Source organism: Panthera tigris, chromosome B3, assembly GCF_018350195.1.
Source record: "Panthera tigris isolate Pti1 chromosome B3, P.tigris_Pti1_mat1.1, whole genome shotgun sequence".
NCBI lineage: Eukaryota > Metazoa > Chordata > Mammalia > Carnivora > Felidae > Panthera > Panthera tigris.
The window spans coordinates 60,896,278-60,916,967 of record NC_056665.1 but is presented as its reverse complement, the minus strand read 5'-3'; the positions used below and the strand labels follow the sequence as shown (position 1 = coordinate 60,916,967).

At 50.4% G+C, this 20,690-nt stretch overlaps 1 protein-coding gene across 1 annotated transcript in view; it reads right to left on the bottom strand.

Moving 5' to 3' along the window:
- Window positions 1–20,690, bottom strand: part of PLA2G4E (phospholipase A2 group IVE) — a 35,270-nt gene that overhangs the window by 6,395 nt on the left and 8,185 nt on the right. The window contains exons 3-14 of the mRNA XM_042989222.1: window positions 16,306–16,442; window positions 14,549–14,680; window positions 13,711–13,751; window positions 12,061–12,103; window positions 11,135–11,198; window positions 10,136–10,296; window positions 9,949–10,035; window positions 9,529–9,566; window positions 7,256–7,391; window positions 5,979–6,115; window positions 3,210–3,432; window positions 457–571 (exon numbers count right to left, since the gene is read on the bottom strand). Of these exons, the coding sequence (XP_042845156.1) occupies window positions 457–571; window positions 3,210–3,432; window positions 5,979–6,115; window positions 7,256–7,391; window positions 9,529–9,566; window positions 9,949–10,035; window positions 10,136–10,296; window positions 11,135–11,198; window positions 12,061–12,103; window positions 13,711–13,751; window positions 14,549–14,680; window positions 16,306–16,442 (1,314 nt within the window). The remainder of the gene's footprint in view (window positions 1–456; window positions 572–3,209; window positions 3,433–5,978; window positions 6,116–7,255; window positions 7,392–9,528; window positions 9,567–9,948; window positions 10,036–10,135; window positions 10,297–11,134; window positions 11,199–12,060; window positions 12,104–13,710; window positions 13,752–14,548; window positions 14,681–16,305; window positions 16,443–20,690) is intronic.

Here is a 20,690-nt window from a genome sequence, read left to right as displayed (position 1 = left end):
CACCGCTTCTACCGGGTCCTGGACCTCGTGGGGCCTGGGGCAGGGAGGCTGCAGTTCCCTCGCAGGGCACATGGGGGCGCCCGCGACCAGCCTCTGCCGGCAGGGCACGACTCTACTTTGTAGCCTGCAATGGCTCATTTGCTCCACCAAATTGGATAAAAGGAGACCACAACTGACCTCGAAACAGGGCAGGTCTCTAGAGTCCCTCCTTCTGGTCAGCTTAAGAAATATGTAGAACCTCTTCCCTATCCATCAAACCTCTGCTCCTAGAAAAGCCACAAGACCCCACCAGACTGATCCATCTACACAGAAGGGGTAGTAAAGTCAATTTCTTCAGTTGTCAGTGCAGTCTTTTGATGTAGACTTTGGCAAAACTATGGTGGCGGGGTATGTGTGCTGGGTACCTTTGCTTGCTGAGAAGGGACCCCCTTATAAATTTCTAGCCACCAGTGTTACCTCTGAAATCCTGGTTGCTTACATCATCCTTGACATTGATGGTGAGGTAGATGGGCAGGGGGTTCTGGCCCTGGGATAAAGCAGCACGCTGATCTGACAGTTTGCATTCATTTCTCTGTGGGGGGTTGGGGGGAAGGGGATGAAATGGTTAAGGAGAAGAAGCAAAGCCGCCTGGAGGCAGTGCAGAATTAAGGGGACAGTTTGGACACTCCAGCAGACCATTTCCTGGCTCCTGAGCCCACCAGACCTCTGTCCAGGTCCCAGCTGACACTGGTCAAAGCTGCTCTTAAAATGCACCCGTAGAATGTTCACCCACGCTTGGGCTATTCACCATCCCAGACATATGGACAGGAGTGGGACTGAATCTGCCATTTAGGGCTGTCCCTGGGAGTCCCAGGGTTCTCCTTGTGTCTCAAGGACCAGAGAATAAAAAGGTAGGGGTGGAAAAGGCCACCATTGTCCCTCTTCATTCCCATAATTTCCACCCCACTTTAACTCGAGCAAGTCCATTTTTCTTATCTACTTGGCATGCCTCTCATAAAATTTGTTTGGGAGGGGAAAAAGAGCTGCTTAAAAAAAAATTAAATGAAAGGCTTGGAAAACTGTGTACTAAATGGGCCACAATCCCACTTAGTCCCCAGAGATCTGTGTTGCAAAATCAGAGTGGGAACCTGCAGATCAGCCAGGGCCACAGGCTACTTCCCGAATGAATCAGCCAATATAGACAAGGCCAGTTGAGGTCTTACAGGCCCAGGCTCTGACCCTAGACCCTAAGCAGCTGCCTGCTAGGTGGCCATCCACGGTTACTCAAGTGTGTGAAGGCCACTGAACCTGCGTGAGATGGTAAACATATGTGTGGGACAAATAACACTTGGGCCTCCCTTGAAAGGCAAGCAGGGTGCCTGTCACAGTGGCCCAGAGATCTGGGCACGGCAGAGCTGACTGTCCTGGAAGTACAGAAAACTATAGCCTCAGAGAAGAACCCAGTCTCAAGGGAAAGAGCCTCCTGCCTTGGCCAGAGTGGAGGAGCACAGATCTCCCAACATCAACCCTAGACTTGCTTTCCGGGGAAACTGGGCTCCTCCCACACCAAACGTCAGGCAACACTCATACTTCTGTTGTCAAAAGCCTTGGTGCTTTTCCTCCTCAGCACATGGGGCACTAAGTAGAGTTAGAATTATTAACTACCACTTGTTGATATAATTCCCATTTAAGGAACAGCACAGAGCAGGGCCAGAATTTAAACCCCATCCTGCCTGAATCCAAAAGCCAGTACCCTCAGCTTCTGCCTGCATCATAAGGACAGATTAGATGGTGGGTAATCAAGAGGGGGACGGTGGGTGGGATCCATCAAAAGCTTCGAGCGCTGGGCACCTGGGTGGCTCAGTTGGTTAAGCATCCACCTCTCTATTTCAGCTCAGGTCATGATCCTAGGCTCATGGATCCCAACCCGTGTTGGGCTCTGAGCTGAGTGTGGAGCCTGCTTGAGATTCTCTCTCCTCCCTCTGCCCCTCTCCAACTGGCACCTGTGCTCTCTCTCTCTCTCTCTCAAAATAAATAAACATTTAAAAAAAAGCTATTGAGTGCCTCAATTCTGAAACCCCTGACATGCAGGAGGCACTTAATTTTGTTGACAGAAAAAAACGAAGGAATGAATGCATTCTGAAGACGAGGTTCAGGTAATCCTTGGTTTCTCAAATTGTTTGGGTTTTCTGGAAGAGGGAGCCTCCTAGAAAATAATTTGCCGTCCTTCTGTCTCCTGGCAAGTTCTATTTTGAATTCAGAACTCCTCAGATACCTTTGGGAGCGGGGCAGAGAACCACGGGTCTGGATAGAAATTAGGTGGAAAGTTCTGCTTTAGGGCCAAGCAACAGCCAAAGTTGGCTCCTCCCTGGGGCCTGTGCAGCTGGAAGGGTCCGGGTGTTAGCTGAGCTCACCCTGATGTCCAGGAACCAAGCACCCCTGGGGATGCCACTGCTCTACCACCACCCACATGGCTCTCACAGCATCTGAGAGCCCCAGCACAGACTGCTTCCCTTCTTGGGCATGTAGTGCTCTGATTGTTAGATCTCAGGGCAGAAGGAACCTCCTCGGGCCTGTCTTCCGTGTGGTAGCCATGAGAAGGAGCATTGCAGATTTTCAACTAAGGACCTCAGCTGCTATGCTCTGAAATCCATGACTGAGTTTGTGCTGGGGTCACACTTCCCACTGGGCTGCTCCCAGCCCCTGACTGACATGAGGGATACTGAGGCAGGCCCATGCACGCCCATGGAGGGCACAAAACTCCTCTGACAGATGACTTGTCCAGAAGACTCTCCAAGAGCCTGCTGAACCTTCTGGACCAGCAGTCTAGGATGCTTCCACCCAGCTCTTCTTCCCTCTTTCCTCCACTTGGGGTCAGACTTGTATCACAGTCTGATGACTCGCCAGCCTCCTCCAGGTCCCTCCCCATTTTCTTTCCTGGTGTCTTTCGCATGGCTCTCAGAAGACACGCTCTTCTCTGCAGGACTGTACCTACACCATCCCCACCACGAGGGTCTCAGTCATACTCTCACAGGGTATGTGTAAACAATCCCACCGTCTTCTTCCATAGTGCACTTGGGCACCTCATGCTTCCTACGGTCCAAAGATGAATCTGCAGGTCTAACCTAACTTCCTTCCACTGAAATGGAAGTCCAGACTCCCCCTCATGAAGAAAGAGAGCTGGACATCAGCCAGGGCAGGTCGGACCCCAGAAGAAGCTGAGTACCTACCTCATCCCCCAGACAGGCCTCAATCAGAAGGCCCCAGAAATCTGTAAAGGTGACCTTGTAGCCTTCCTGACTGCGCTGCCGAAGCTCCTCCTGGAATTTGCAGAGCTGGTCTGGGAATAGGGCAGGCATCTTGTCCTTGACCACATGCCTCCGTGCCTCAAATATGGCCGGCTCCAGGTTTTTGGAGGACCAGTCAGGATCACGGTACAAGGTAGCCATGGTCCTGGAGACAGATAGGCATGGGGAGAGAACTGAGCCAGCCCTGGACCAATCAACACCAGACCCTGGCCAGAGAGAAGGTGGACAGGTCACGGGAGACCCTGACCAACCAGGTCAGAAGCCTGGAGGAAAGGGGTGAACATTATTATTCATAGTCACAATGGCCACCCTTTCCTGACTGCCTACCACATGCCAGGTAGAGCATGTTGCTTAAGAAAGAAGACTCTGGGGGCACTTGAGTGGCTCACTTGGCTAAGTATCTGATTCTTGATTTCAGCTCAGATAATGATCTCATGGTCCATGGGATCAAGCCCTGCATTGGGCTCTGCACTGACAGCATGGAGCCTGCTCGGGACTCTCTCTCCCCCTCTCCCTCTGCCTCTCCCCTATGCATTCTCTTTTTTCTCTTTCTCCCTCTCTCAAAATAAAGAAAATAAACATTAAAAAAAAAGCGAGGACTCTGGAACCAGGTCTTCCTGGTTCAAACCCAGACTCTGTCACTCACTAGCTGTGTCATCTTGGGCAAGTTATCTAACTGCACCTCACATTAGTTTCCCCATCTGTGGAATGGAGAGAATTATGATAATTGTACCTAACCTCACAGAGTTAATGTGAAGATTATACAAGTTCATGCAATTTAAAGTGGTTAGAACAGTAGCTGGCACAAAAAAAGGGCTGGGTCGTGGAGCGGTGAGGCCAACATTTGAACCCAGGCGTGGCTGATTCCAAACCCTGGACTCTTTCCACTCTGCCACATTAATTCCCATAATTATAATGCCGGCTAAAGATTTATTTCCCCTTCTTCTTAACTTATATGTGGGCAGTGGTAAAAGAGTGAAACAAACACAGGGATCCCCCCAGCCCTGGGTTTTTGCCTTTTCATGGCCTGGACCCAACCTTTCTGTCTATGTCAGGACAGCACCTAGGAACCCCATATCCTGCGGGGGACCTTGTCTGTGGCTTCACTGTTGTCTGAGCAGTGGCGTCTTCCTTCACAGGGCTTGTTTCTGGTCTGGGAAGGTGGGGGTTAGTCAAGAGATTTCATCAACAAAAAGAACCCTACTCTCCATAAGATTCATTCTTACTTTTACATGTTTAAAAAGGTTTCAAAACCATTATAAATGATTGATTTAAAAATTAAAAAAAATTTTTTTTAATCTTTTGAGAGACAGAGAGAGACAGAGCATGAGCGAGAGAGGGGCAGAGAGACACACACACATAGAATCCTTAGCAGGCTCCAGATTCTGAGCTGTCAGCACAGAGCCCAACGCAGGGTTTGAACTCATGAACTGCGAGGTCATGACCTGAGTTGAAGTCGGACCCTTAACCGACTGAGCCATCCAGGCGCCCCTAATTTTAAAAAAAAAAAATTTATTTGATTGATTTTAAAGAATACTTTCCAGTGCTTCCCCAGGCCAGGAGACCCTCCCCCCTTCCCCCCTTCCCCTTAAGTTCCTCCTAGTCTTCTGCTTGGCCCAGCAGGACCAGGAGGATACAGTTTCCCCTCCACCCTGATGGAAGCAGGATTTATCTCCTTAATGTACCACCCATGGGCAACACCAATAAATGTCAGCTATTCTTCTGTCCCATCTGGGCTGAAGCCTCGGAGTTTCTGATGCACCGGCAGCCCTTGGTTTTCCTAGGGCAAGTTCATATCCACTGCTCAAACGAAAGTTACCTAGAGCTCCTCCAGGATGAGGGGCCCAGCTTGGGACATTGAGGGCTCAGATGCCCATTAGTCCCTGACAGAAAATGCAGTTGTGGTGGTCACGGGGCCCCTGCCGCCCTGGACCAGGGCTGTGTTATGGCATCAGTGAGCCTCTTCCACCATAAAGACATTAAAAATTATGTTTTATGACTGCTGTATAAAAACAAATATAATAATGTTATTTATTAAAACATTTCCTTCATCCTAGAAGTTCTTCTTTTTTTCCTGACCTTAAAAGAAAGTAAAATTTTGTGGGCTTCTACAAGCATCATGGGCCCTAGGAACTGTGACTTCCGCGGAGAAGTGGATGTCACACTGGCCTCACCTTGGGGGGGCTCGCTCTCCTTGCTCATCAGCAGAGAGCAAGGAGGTAGGAGCCTGAGGAAGCCGTCAGGGCAGAGGGAGGGGCGAGGATGGGGGGTAGGCCGAAGTGTGCGCAGCCAGAGCTGGGCCAGCTCCACCCAGCCTGGGATACTTGGCATGGCTGGAGAGGGCACTGCATCTTCCCGGCAGGATGGGGTCAGTGGCAGCAGTGGTTCACTCACAGCTTGCCACCGTGCTCCAGGGTCCCTGCCACAGCCTCAAGGTACCTGGTACTGGGAGAGGCTCTCACAACTACCCCATGGGGTCAGTGCCATTGTTATCCCTACTTTACAGATACAGAAACTGAGACTCAGAGAAGTCGAGCCTCTGCCCAAGGTCACACAGCTCTAAGTGGTAGAGCTGCCCAGTCTTTGTGAGTTCCTCTACCTTGGGGTGGGGAGAGCTTCACCAGAGACCCCAGGCCAGCCCATCTACTGCTTTCTCTGGGCCCTACCAGACAGTGGCACCCAGCTCCTTACCAGGTGGCCCCTGACAGGCCAGTGATGTAGCTGGCACAGTTCAGGATGTTCAGCTTCTGCAGCCCCAGCAGGTGGCCGTACATGGCGGTCATGGATCTTGCTCCACCCCCAGTGGCCATGATGGCTATCAATGGTACCTGGGAGCATAGAGAGGCAGACTGTTGAGGCAATGCTGGGTGGGAGATGACATGGAGTGACAGACAAATGCTTAGATGGAGGAAGCATAGCTGGCTACGGACAGCCAGAGTGAGGCTTTGGGTGGCCCAAAAACGGCCTTTCAGAGTGATGGGCCATCCGGTAGGTCTAGGATTAGATCTTTGCTCCAAAACCAACAGTTGGTGAGGGTCTGAAGCCTCACACAGTTTGGTCAATCACAACATCACGGCCAGGAGAGTTCTTAATGCTGTTAGTCTAGTCCTCAGTTAACAGCTGAGGACACTGGGGTCCAGAGGGCCAAGTAATTTGCTTCAGAACCCAGCTAGTGTGTGATTCCCTAATGGTTTCCTCTAGAGAAGCATATGATATTAGGACACCAGGCCCAGACCTGGCACACAGTATGTGCTCAGTATGTACTATAACTGATAACAGCAGAAATCCATGAATTGTTGATGTGGGAAGGAGCAGGGGTGTCACCTCTGGCTTTATATAGGATTAAGATGCCTTGCAGTTTTTCCCTAAAGATGGGAGGGCAGGGAGGAGGATCTTTGCCAAGATGTACTCTGTCTTTGAGTGGGGATTGTAAGATCCTTCTGTCGCCTCAAGGCTCATCACAGCCCTCTGCAGGCATGAGGTCTCCATCCTCTCGCTCAGGGTCAGCCTCAGGAGTCCGCACTTGCAGGGTGACCTGCTGCTCAGGGGGATGTGGGCCTTGGTCCATACCAGCACTGGAGGTCCTGTATCTGTGCATGTTTGCGGGGAGGGAGAATTGAAGAACAAAGAGCCCAGAGCCTTTTGGGGGGAGATGCTAGAGCTTCAGATGTTTCCTGGCTGCGAGGGGGCATTTTGTCCCTGTGTAAGGACCTCAGGACCTGTTAGTGCATGGGGAGGGGCCACTGGGGCTCCTTCCTTTCTCTCTCCGCTTTGCCCTCCCTTCCCTTTGCAAACACACAACTGAATCACCTCCAGCACAGCCCTCAGCTGGGCACCCAGGAAAGGCAGTGCCAAAGCCACACTGGGGCAAAGGAGGGCTTGGGGGGTGGCTGGCAAGGAGCAGTGTTGAAGGACCAGCTCAGTTCAGAGGGGGACTAAGCCGGGCCGGCAGACCTCTGCTTACCCACCTCGTCCGTATGCAGGTCCTCCTCCAGCTGCAACACCTGTTTCAGTGCCTCGGCCACCACCACCTTCCGCTTCTGCAGAAACTCCAGCTCTGCCTGGCATAGGCTGAAGCCCAGCCGCACGTCAAGCGTCTGGGGGCTACAGGGACAGAGGGCCTCGGCTAAGTGGTCCTATAGATTCCACTACTATGGAGAAGACATGGCTTTGGGGTCAGTTGGACATAGGCTTGAAGCCTGGTTCTGCCCTATACCACCTCTGTGACCTTGGGCCTCTGCCTTCTCATCTGTAAAATGGGGCTAACCGTGCTTAACTCCCATTCTGTCTTCAGCATTTAGTGAGACTGACAAACGAGCAGCCCCTAAAGCCTTAGGTGATGCACTCTAAACAGGTCCTTGACAAAATCAGGGATTCGATGAAACCCTGCCTCCTCAGCACGATTTGGAAACTCCAGAAAGGCTTCCCCCCGGTATCTTGAGGGATACCACCAGGTTACTTGAGGTTACCCCCAGGTAGCCTGAGGCCAGATGTGGGTAACAAGGAGCCCTGAGATCCTTGTGGCCAATCCCTGTGGTCCAGGCTCTACAGTAAGGGATTTCCTGGGGAGCTCTCATTCTTCAGTAAGTTCTTCCTGCTCCTGGAGTTAATACTCTTTCTGTGTGTTTGTGAAACTGACAAAAACCCTTTATAGTCCTGATGTCACCCTATCATCCCTACAGGTCCACAAGGCAGGTGGGGCAGGAGCTGCTTCCGCATGTCCAACAGTTGCCTTATTTTTATCACATCCCTGCCCTGGACAAGTTCAGGCTCTTGGCCTGGCAGTCAAGACCCTACCTGGTCTGTCCAACCTCACCTTTTACTACTTCTTAGAAGAGGTCTGTTGACTCTCAGAGCCCAGAAGTAGTCCCAGTTCTGAGCCTTTGTGCAGCCCTTGCCTTCACCAGAAGCTTCTTCCATCTGCCTACTTATATCTCTTGTGTTCTCAGATTCAGCTCCCCAGGGGCTCTGGGTGAAGGGATCTTGACCATTCCTGACCTGAATCTTACTTAGCAGCCTGACTCACTAACCAGATCACATGTGCTGGAAGGCAGAGCCTGGGAGCTCTGCCGTTGTTTCCTCCATGTCAAGCATAGTCCTAGAGACACAACTGTGAGGAAATAACTCCTTCCTTGGCCTCGACAAAAACTAAATAACAAAACAACAGCAGTTGATATTTGCTGAGTGTCCCCCTTGTCAGACAGATCACTGAGTACTTCACATGCGTTCTCTGGACATGTGTTCACTGGATCCTCAGAGCAAGGCAAGAGTGGACAGTATTCTTGGTTTTGCTCCAGTTTACAGATGAGAAAAACTGAGACCTAGAGACGTTAAATAACTTGTCCAAGGGCTAATCAAATTGTAAATGGTCACTTGATATTTGACAAGGGTGCCAAGACAATTTAAAGGGGGAAAGAATAGTCTTCTCAACAAATGGCGGGGCGGGGGGGGGGGGAACAACTGGACATCCACATGCAAAAGGATGAAGCCAGATCCTTATTTCCTGCTGAATGTATACAATAACTCAAAATCGGTCATAGACCTAAGTGTGAGAACTAACAGTATACAACCCCTAGAAGAAAACATGGGAGTAAATCTTCATGACCTTGGATTAGGTAATGGTTTCTGAAATCTGACACCCAAAGCATGGGTGACAAAAGAAAAAATGTAGATACACTGTGGACTTCACAAAGTTAAAAACGTCTTTGCTTCCAAGGACATTATCAAGAATGTAAAAAGACAGGGGTGCCTGGGCGACTCAGTTGGTTAAGCATTCAACTCCTGATTTCAGCTCAGGTCATGATCTCACAGTTGTGAGATCGAGCCCCATTTTGGGCTCTGCACTGGGCATGGAACCTGCTTAAGATTCTGCACATGCATGCTCGCTCTCGCTCACTTGCTCTCTCTCACTCTCTCTCTCTCTCTCCAGATAAACAAGAAGAATGTAAAAAGACAACCTCCAGAATAGGAGAAAATATTTGCACATCATATATCTGATAAGGGACTTATATCCAGAATATAAAAAGAACTCTTACAACTTAACAATAAAAGGTAAATAACCAATTTTAAAAAATGGACAAAGTATTTGGAGAAGAGACATTTCTCCAAAAAAGATATAAAAATGGCCAAAAAGCCCATGAAAAGATGCTCAACCTCCTTAGCCATCATGGACATGCAATTCAAAACCACATTTTACCCCCTAAGATGAATAAGAGGGGCAGACAGAAAGAGGGTACTTTACCAGGGTGTAGACTTCACGTGTAACTCACAATTCTCACCCTGGGAAGTGAAAGATGAACAGCTTTGCAGAGACAACTTAGAGCCAAGTGGTCCCAACTGACAAAGTGGAGTCTCACCATACTGTCCACCCCGACTTGACTCAGCACACACATGTGCACACAGATAGGTACATACGCACATACATGCACGCACAAGCTCCCCTCATTGCCTCTTCTGGATTCCCTCTGCGATCCTTCTCTCAGCCTCTACACATTCTCTTTGGCTCCCTGCTGCAGCTTACAGCCTCCTACTCCTCCAAAACTCCTCTGTCCCACCTGAGAGACCCCCACGCATCACCACCCCCCAGGCTCTCCCCATCTGTCTGCCGCAGGAGCTTCGGGCTAAGCTGCTCAGGGGCCCCTTCTCACACCCGGGCCCTTACCACCGGCAGGGTCACCGCCTGGCCGTCAGGAAGGCAATCGAGGGGCTGGCAGACAGGGCTGTTCTTGCGTGCACAGCAGCAGCAGGGCTGGAAGGATAGGCGGGTTCTGTGAGGGGGGTGAGGGGCTCCTCTGGCAGCCCCACCCGCACCGGTGCCCTACGCCACCCCCACTGCCACTGGTCTGTACCCCACATCTCCACTGGCTCTTGGGCACTTCCACATGCATCCGGGGCTGGAAGTACTTGGGGTAGTGGAAGCAGGCCAGGTTCAGGCAGCAGGGCTCCTGGCAGTGCGAGACACGCTGGGTGTGCTCGAAGGACTCCTTTACTGTCACCAGGAGGTCCTTCACTGGAAGAGAGGACAACGGGCCTGAGCCCCTAGAAGCCCCTTTCCCCACCCCCAGCCTGGATCAGGAAAATGCCGAGCTGGAGGAACCCAGGACGGGGGTTTACAAGCATCGAGGGCCCTGGTTAATGCCTCAGAGTCTTACTCTGTAGGGCCACGCAGATCCCAGGAATCTGCAATTAACAAGGCTGTGTGTGGTGCTGACAAACGAGGTTCCCAGAAAGCCCTGAGATACTGAGTCCTCTGGACTGGTCCCCCTCCTACTACATTGGAAGCAGGACCTCACCGCGCCACCCGTTCCGGCGTGTGGGTCCTTCTCCCCGACCCTTCCCCATGTCCGTGTGGCCAGGCTGCTCTCCTCTCTTGGGACAGGACTGGAAGACTTGAATGGGTGAGATGGGGTGGCGCGGTGAACGGAAGAGTCTTGTAATTGTCGATCTCTTTGGTCCCTGCCAGCCATAAAATTCTGGGACCCTCCATGAATTATAATCTGACCAGAGGAATGGGTGCAGCTAGAGGGGCCCTGGGTGTTGCCAGGAACCTCTGGTCTGGCAGGAGTGCAGTGCAGACCGGCGTGGGCACAGTGGGCAGGGATGTGCCTCTGACCTCAGCCCAGGGCGCTCATCAGGCCTGAGAGGTTCTGAGGGTCATGTGGGTACTTGGAAGAGGCATGCTCCTTCCAGAGCAGGGGAGGGGGCGGGATTCATGGCCCCTGAGGGTGGTGTGATCCCGAGGAGCCCCAGCCAGGCTCAGTCCTGACTGAGCCTAGGGCAGCAGTGGGAAGAAAGACTACCTGTTCCCCCCTCCACCCCCCCGCAGCAGCGGGGGTCAAAGGACTCACTTTTCCTGCTCTTCTTCTGCCTCCTGCATTCTGCATGAACCTCTAAGCAGGAGACTTGTCGAGACTGAAACAAAGGAAGGGAGAGTCCATCTGGTCACAAGCTGTGTCCTCCCTCTGCCAGGCCAAAGGGAGGAGATGAAGAATGAGGGGATAAATTCAGCGCTGGGCTGATTTGGGGCTGACTCCAGGGAACAATGGTGCTGACCACATTTTCTGAACCCAGTCAAGGCTTCTCATCTCCTTAAGAGATGGAGTGTTTGAAAATGAAGCCGTCCTGAAAAATCTAGGATGTAGGGTCACCGTTTACTAGGGGCCATGTTCTCAGCTACAGGTCAGGGATGGAACCTGAGGGATTTGGTCCAAAATAAAAAGAGGGGACATTCCACTGTGAGCTTTGGAAGTGAGAACTTCCAACAAAACATTCTTCTAAAAGTCAAATTCCTTTACCACAAACTCCCAAAGGCTGATTTGGCGGTGGCGGGGGGGGGGGGGGGGTGGGGAGATCTCCTTGAATCCTAAGGCTTTAAATGCATTTAACTGAGATGTCTGTACCAAGAGCTGAATTATGAAAATCTTTTAAATACTGAGCTTGTGCTTATAGAGGGATCGGACCTGGGGGGAAATGGGACAGAGACAGATTCTGGGAGGAGGCTGCTTCCAAGTGGGTGCTTTTACTGGGGAACCTCCCAAGGGGAGGGGTCATCCTTGTGGGACACAGGATGCTGGGCCAGGGTATGGATGCCCCAGCTCCCTCCTCCCTAGAAGCAGGGACCCAGTCCCTGCTCCACCCATCCAAGCCCCCAAATGGCCTTCTTTAGTTAGTCTGACTCCTGGAGGCCTCCGGGACAGGGGCTCAGCTTCTGTTCCCCTGGGAGCAGCAGCCATATGAGGCCTCTGGAGCTACAGGCACCTGGAAGGACAATTACCACCAGCACGCCGTTGGTGACGAGGGTCTCAGGTGGAAAGGGACTGGAAAACAAAATGAGAACTCCCTGTCAGTTATAGCATTCTTGCCTGGTTTCTCACAAAGGTGTTGAAAAACCTAAATAGGGTCAATAATGAAAATTTATGAAAAATAGCAGCTTAAGAAACATTAGCTCTGCGGGTTGTCAAGGGAAAAAGTGGCAAACATTTTAAATAGAATAGGAAAAAAATAAATGTATAGGATGGAAGGAAAAGAGTTCCTCTTTTCTTTCTTCCTTTATTTCTTTATTTCCTTTCTTTCTTTTTTTTTCTTCGGGGATAATGCTTCTTTATGCCCAGCTGTAGGGAACTATGAGGATAAATAGGTAGCAGCAGGGAGGGGCCTGAGCTCACCAGCTGCAACAGATGCAGTAAATAGTTCTGGTGGCAAAAATGACCCATTCTCCTGTCTGCGCTTTATTTAATTCATGCATTTAACAAACACTTATGACCCAGCTAGAGAGGGGCCTGGTGAATATGAAATGTCTTCATGTTATAAAGTCAGGAACATAAGCCTCCAAGGTTACAATTAGTCTAGGGGAGTCCACAGCCTCCCTTGCCAAAATTAGGCCCAAGATGACTGTGTCTCCAGATCAACTCTTATTACCAATTGTGACACGTTTCATTTCGCAAGCTATAAGGAATTTTCCCCCTAAAAGTCTTGTTAGATCAAGAACTGGAGGAGAGAGCCCAGATTTCTTCAATGGGAAACAGTTGATTTTAATTTGTCAATCAGCTGTTGATGGGAAATGAGGCACCCCAAAGAGTTCCAAGAGCCCCTAGGCAGAGGACTGTTGGAGTGGAGTTTGATAAGCCTTCTTGTTACCCTCCCCCTGCTCCTCTGCAGATCCTAAGATGGCAGGGGTGGCAGTAGGGTGGGGAGGGTGCGGTGCTCAGCTCTACCAAGGCTATGGAGAGGAGTCAGCTGCCCAGTTTGCCCAATCACAAGGCACACTACCCTCCTGAGCAGACTTCTCCCCTCCCCTTCCCATTCCCTTCCCCCCTCCTCTCTTTGTCCTCTTCTCTTTCCTATCTTCCAGCTCTGGGGCCTAATTCTACTTGAGTTCCCAGCATAGTCGTATCTCCAAGACCTGGGTCATTTTCCTAATTGAAAATGATGGGAAATAACCCCATATGTTGGGCCTGAGCATCCCCTTGATGTGATTCTAGAGTTGGGTGCAGAGGGGGAGAGGCTGCTTCAGGCCAGGGTTTAAGGGAGCTTATTCTAATAATTTGGGGTTGAGGATGAGACACCCTGGTCCTGACCTCTTTCTCAGCCTGGCATCTACGAGGCCCCATCACCATGTGGCAGGAATTCTTCCCAGAGGCCACTCTCAGGAATGCAAGGGAGCTGAGGCAGGCAATTTGGCCAGAATTCTTAATCTTTGAAGCCATATTGATGTCAGTAGAATAGTGTGAGTAGGGGTGGGGCCCGGGCACCTATAGTATTTAGAAACCCTCAAGTGATTCTGATGCACCCTGTGGGGTGTCAGGGGTAAGCGTGGAAGAGGGGAAGGCAGCAAAAAGGCAGACTAGGCTCTGAAATGCTTGTGCCTGGAGCCACTGGGGAGTGAGGACTTCAGTGGGGTCCTACGGGGCTGGGACCTACTCACCTCTCCTCCAGCAGGAACTCTACCTCCAGCTCTTCCATGCCCTGGCAGAGGGATAAAAGGAAGGCAGCTGTGAGCTGGGGCTGTACCTGTCTTCCCCAGAACATGCCCCTTTAGCTTCTACCCCCCGCTTCCCATTGCTCTCCTGACTTCCCAAGGGGCTCAGCACCTTGGGCAAAAGAGAGCTGAACTATTGTCCCCTGTAAGCTCAACTCTGAAGGATAGGGACTCCTTCCTTCATCCATTCCTTCCCACCTCTTGTATAATTTCAGGAAGTTGTGACTTCATTGGACCTTAATTTCCCTGCCAGAATGTAATTCAGGCAAGAGCAAGGATACTCATTCTCTGCTGTGTTCCCAGTGCCTGGAACATAGTAGGAAATAAAGTTCTGTTGAATGACTGAATGGGTAATATCCTGGTCTTTTCCAGCTCTTTCTCTGATTTTCAGCTTTACTCTTCTTTTCCCTCATCTGTCCCCTGTTCCCTGGGCCATCCCAACAGCAGGACTCGGAGGGAAGAAAGGGAACCAATACCTATTACACCTCCATTTTGTACCGGGAACAGTGCTAGGTGCCTTAATCATGTTTTCCCATTTCAATGTCACAACGACCCTAAGTGGTAGGTATCATCATTGCCATTGGATAGATGAGGAAACAGAATACAGAGGAATTAAATAAATTCTGCAAGGTTACACAACTAGTAAGAATAGCACTGGGATTGACCCAGCAGTGCTATCTTTTCCTCACTTGGTGACAGAGAGAAGCCCATAGAGTGGCATCATAGAAATAACCAGCTGCTCCTCATGAGGCAGGAGGCTGAGGGACTGGACACCTGCACCCACCTCTGGGTTGAGTGGGAACTTCATATGGGTTTTCTTTCGGAAGCAGAGCTTGGTGAGGTCATAGAGGACTGTCAACAGGTGGTCATTTGGTGTCACTGTGTCTTCATCACAGATGCTCAGCTCCAGCACATTCTAGGGGAAAAGGGAGGGTACAAGTCTGGTTACTGTGTTTTCATGGACCCATTCCCTAGCAAGGAGGTGGGTTTGAGGTCTGGGGAACAGCATGCAGGTCCCTGCCCAGGTATGAGAGACTTTCGTAGAAAAATGAACTCGGGCGGTGGGGGATAGTGTCTATACCCTCCTTTCCAACTCTCCGAAGACTTCCTGACCCTCTGCTCTGATTCTCCTGGATAATTTTGCTCTTTTGCAAGGTTGGGAAGGGCCTGTGAAGTGTGAGGGATGTCATTTCACCTGGGGGAATGATGGAAGTGCAGAACAAGCAAAACCCTTCCCAAGTCATAGACTGTGTTCAGCACTGGGACCCCAGTTGCTGAAGACAGCCCATTAATTACTAGAAAACCCAATTCAGGGAAACTAACACCTTAACACTCCAGGGGAGTGATGTGACAGGTTACAGTGATTCTCATACTTGATGGCCTTGGGGTGAGGTATTTGAACTCTGTACTTTGGTTTATCAGATCCTAATAAGGTCTTATGAGTGGTCCCAAAGCTATGTTAAGAGTTGAACAGCTGCCCTGTCATCTGGCTGAACACTGAGGTCAGTGGTTTTGGGTGACATGGATTAGTCTCTGAGGTCTCTGGTTCTAAGGATCCTGGGAGATGTGGGTTGGGGCTGGGTTTGCCTCTTTGGTCCCTACCAGGTGGACATAAGGTGGTCTGGAGGTTCCCTACTGAATGAGATTTTCTAGAAACACAGACATGCCCCACAACCAACCCCACATATTCATATGAACAGCCCCAGAGCTCTTTAGACAAAGGAAGTTCAAATTCTGCTTTCAAGATGGCAAACTGAGCCCATGCCAAAAACCATATATATAATATGGTTATCAAAACCATATATATGATAGAAGAGATATTTTTATAGTAACAGTATAAAGTCCTTCTTGAAAGTTAAAAGGACTCATCATGAACCAGAAATAAAGAATCATCCTAAAATGTGGAAGCAGTAAGCTGGAGATGTCAAGCCTCAAGTATCCCAAGACTGGGGTCAATACCTCCATGATGAAGCCAAGTTTGTTTTAAGAGCACTCTGCTTGGGATGCTCAAGGGAGAATTCTCCCAAAGGAGATGTGAATGCAACTTAGAATCACCATATATCTGAGGAAGGCCAACACCATGAAACAACTCAACAAAGGAAAGAACAGACACTCAAGGAATTAGAAATAATAAAGCCTTCTAAAAAGGATTTAAGATAGGGTAAACCCTCCAGCTGGAATTAGACTGGCCTTAGACCTAGTGAATAGAATGGCTCTTCCCCTCCATTAGTTTCCTACTTGGAGCATGTTCTGGAAGCACACTCAGTTTTGTGGCAGGGAGCACCAGGTTCCAGCAACGATCAGGTAGAAGGACAAGAGAGAAAGGAAAGAAGGTAGAAAGATAAGTAGACTCAGAGGGAAAAACACGAGGCAGGCCTAATAAAGGAGTGGGTGAGCAGAAAGATGGATTGCTAAGAGAAGGAGAAGTAGGTGGGAGGAAAATAGACATAAGAAGGACACATAAGCAACAGAAGGACAAGCAGGCATGGAGGGGAACAGAAATGTAGGCAGGGCTGACAGGTGTTGTCCTCCAAGTCTCACCTTCACTTGGCTCTGGATCTGGAAGCTGAAGGTTTCATTCCACTCTGGGTTTGGGCAGTTGGAGATGGTCCTAGTCCTCAGCCTTTCACGAGAAGCGGTGGGCAGCCAAAGGCTCACAAAGCAGTCTGTCTGGCTCACTGTCCAAGGAAGACAAGGGTTGGGGGGAAAACTGGGGAATCAACCCGGGGCCAGAGAGGAGAGTGTAGAATCAGAAGGAAACTTCAGGCAAGTCACTTCCAGAGCAAGCCCTTGTCTCAGCTTTAGCCTTTCTCCACCCTCCTGACTCATGGGTCTGGATCTCCAGAGACCTTTGTCCCAGAGGTCTCGAGAAGGCCACAGCCTGCAGGCTAGAAAATTCACAGAGGGGGATTCAGGTCCCACTGGATTCTTCTCATGGACACTGAAGGCTTCTGGCTCTTTTCAGAAGCACCCTAGCTTTTTGAGCAAATGCTTGCTAGATTGGGACAAGGTATGGCCACACAATTTTTCCTCTGCCAAGGGAAGAGCTGAAGAACCAGCCCCATAAAATCCAGTTTAACCCTTGTTTAGCCAAGGTACCAGGGAAACCAAAGTAGGGCTCTACTCTTCCTCTGGGCTGGTGACAAGCAAGGATTAGAAGGAGCACAGTCTGGGGCACCTGGGTGGCTCAGGTGGCAAGCTTTTGACTTTGGCTCAGGTCATGATCTCATGGTTCGTGAGTTCGAGCCCCGAGTCAGACTCTGCACTGACCGTGCCGAGTCTGCTTCAGATTCTGTCTCCCTCTCAGGAGAATCTAGAAGCAAGGACCACAATTTAAATATGACTTAATGTCTCAACTGCAGCTACCAGGCTCTTCATACCTACACGAGTCTCCCAGCATGAGGAAGGTGACCCAAGAAGCCCTCACATCTGGCCGTATTCTTTTTTTTTTCTTCTTTTTTCTCATTTGAAATGAACAACCCAAGGGTGATATTACTGTGTGTGCTCTGGAGAAGGGACAAAGGCTTTATTCTTAAAAGTCTCTCCTAAAGTAGAGGAATGCTTCTCAGGTCTTCTAGTTGGAACAGCGGAAGGCATAGGGCAAAAAAAATAGCAGCCTAGCCTGTTTCCCTCCCTCCATTCTACCTGGGAGGAGGGAGGAAGAGGTACCATGACTGCCTTGTCACTCTCCCAGCAATCTGCTGGAGAAATTCCCAGGGCACACACCAGATTTTTAGGAAATGATAAAAGTCAATACAATCTCCAGTGTCAGAGAGTCCTCTACTTGGTGAAGCTAGTATGAAGATAGGAGTTTTGTTCTGATAGGACTGATCCAAACTAGTTCATAGTTATTATTAGTAATGTCCTCCTGGACTGACTGGTCTCATGCTGTCACTACACTGAGAACATTATCAGAGGTAAGAACCACAGTTTATATCATTAGCATCCCTAGCTTCTGATTTCATCTCCAATGTCTGATTAATCTTTGAGGGCTGGCCATTCAGTGAATTGGAATTCATGGCTCTCCTCCTACCCAATAAAGGTAAGATGACACTGCTTTTAGAGGCCATAATCAGATAATCCAGAGGCAAAGAATGACCAAAACCCAGAGGGATGCAGAGAAAATGATGACCCCTCTGTGCCCAGCCTACTCCTCCTCATGTCAACTCAGGTGTCTGGCCCAGACACCAAGTGTTGTCCTTGGCTCTCACATGGCATCATTTTAACTCCTCTGACCTCACCAGACCACCCACCTCTTACTTGTACTGCCACTGCCTTGGTGAAGGCCACCATCACCTCTGCTGCCACTTCCCACTCTTCTGCTGGCTAGCCTCTTCAGATTTCAGGAAGAGCCTCTTCTGGAAGCCTTCTCTGAGCCCCCACCTCTGGGCCAGGTACTCCTCCTAGCTTAGAGCCTCTGCTCTTCTCCTGGCAGGGCTCTGGTTACACCACACTACAATGCAGGTCAGAACATCTGTCTCCACTGCACCTTGAACACCTAGAAGGCCTGGAGTCTGTGTTTTGGCACTTGCCAGACATTTGCTGAATAAATGAATTGAATGGAAAAGCCCAACTTCCTGATTTAGAGCACAATATCAAATTCTGGACTGAGGCACCACAGATATAGGCAAGTAAGCTGATGTCCAATTGTCTATAGGGAGACTCCCCAGGATCTCCCGGGACCTCTCTGTTGGCTTTTCCTGGACACTTGTCATTCCTCCTCAGCCTCAAACATTCTCCTCAGGTTTGCCTCCCGTACAGTAGGAACCTGCAGGCAGGGACCCCACCAACTCTATACCTATCTGCTTAGCATGATTTGATTGACCCTGTAAAGGCCCCTTTCCCTCCAAAATCCCTTTCCTATTATCAGTCTATGCTTATCCCATTAAGCCCATGAAATAAAATCTCAGTATTTTTGGCCTAAGGTTTAAATCTCTAGTTAAGATACAAATACTGGAAGAGACAGGATTGATCACACACCCACACTTCAAGCACTGATTTGTTTTTCAGTTATTTCCACAAGAATGGGAAGGAGAGTGAAATCCTGGAGAGGGAGAGATGATTTGGTGGAGCAAGGCTGCCAGGGGCCTGGATGATAATCTGGAGCAGGCATCATTATCTGACTATAAGGAGAGTGACCAGCATGTTGGCAATAAAGAATAGTTAAGCAACACTGACCCAATTCTGAGTATTTCAGGGACTGCAGAGGATTTCCTAGGCATTGATAGGTTTTGATCCTTGTTCCTTTTAGAGTGACAGAGGGCTTGGTCATTTGAATGACATGCTTCCTTTCCTGGAATGTGGGTGGCAAAGATGACTCAGTGAGATCTACAGATGTTGAGAACACTGTTTTCCTAATACCTCTGGAGACACCTGCCTCACATCCCTTGGGGTACTGGTTTGAGTTTTAATTTTCTTTTCCCAAGAGGAATAACACCTCTTGGGAGCTAGGAGGTTTCTAGGTCCACTCTATCCAGTCCTGGCTCAGGGCTGGCCAGAGCGCACCTTGACGAGGGAGTCATCACTGAATCTCATCCCTTTCAGGCTCCTTGAAATCATAGGAAACTCAGACAGACACTAGAGGGCTGGACCAGAGTGGAGCTCAGTTTTGATCTAAGCTAGAAGGGAAAAGTTTGGGGCAGGAGTAATCTAGGACCCAGAAGATATCAGGATAGTTGCAAACCTCACTAGGCAAGGTGACAGAAGAGCCCAGCCTAGGTCAACTGTGGAGTCTACAGGAACGTGCCCCAGGCTGGAGCCCCCAGACACCATGTATGCCTCCCACCCTGTTCCTCAGGAGAAATGAGAGAAATATAAACAACAAGGGGTTCCCCAAAGGGGCCTGGAAACCCCCAAAGGCAGCTGTGTGCCAGAGGGGTGTGTGGGGAAGGGGAAGAGGAGGGTGGTGGAGCCAGACCTCAGCCCTCTTGTCTGGCTGCCTGCTCTCCCATCTCCCCACCTCTGGGATATGCAGAGGATGGGTGTGGCAGGAGAAGACAGAAGAAAGGGGCTTGGACAAAGGGAAGGTCTGCACACACAGGTGCAGGCATGCCATGAGAGCGTGCAACCTGTGTGACCCGAAGGGTTGGGACACACACACCCTAGGAGTGGAGGCAGGTGAGTACAGCTGTGGGCATGTGCAAGCTGTGGGTATCCCAGGGTGGGGGGAGTGGGTGAACTCTGCCCAGGGGTGGGTGAAGTGTCAGTGACCCATGGTGGCATTGGAAAAAAGGCAAAAGAGGTGGCCAGGCCCCGGACCCAGGGAACCCTTCTCTTCAGATCACTCTCTGGTGGCCTGGGAGGTCCCAAGGAGCCTGAGGAGAAGTCTCTGGGCCTCCTGCCAGCCTCTTGGCAGAGCTAGGCCCGACTGGACACTGGCTGCAATTGCCCCCGTTGGCATGGGCTCTGGACACCATGCCCTCCAGGGGGTCCAGCTGGAGTCCTTCGTGACCTCTTAGCTTTCCCTGAGCCCCAGGGCCCTCCCTCCTTTGTTGTACACACTCCTGCCTGCATTGCTACAACAGTTTCCCAGCAAATTAGTCAGCCTCTCCCCACCTATGCTTCAGCACAATCTGCATATGACCTCAGGAAATCATGCAATCCCTTCCTCAAGAACTCAGGTGCCCTATCACTTGGATCCCCATCCCTTCTCTGCCTGGCCCTAGCCTCCTTCCCCTGCTCCTCCTCCCTCTACCCCCCAGAGTCCAGACCTGGAATCAAACACTGCTTCCACCATAGGCAATCATTAGACCTCACATGCAGAGTGGGCCTCAGCACTACCCTCAGGTTGTGGGAGGAGCACATGTTGTTTTGAGGCCTGCCCTTCTCCCTCCCCACCCCCACGGGCCACAGGTGTCATGTGGCTCCTCTACCTCCCTCAGGATTGCCCCTCCTGCAGATGGGGCTCCCAGGACCTCTGGATGCCC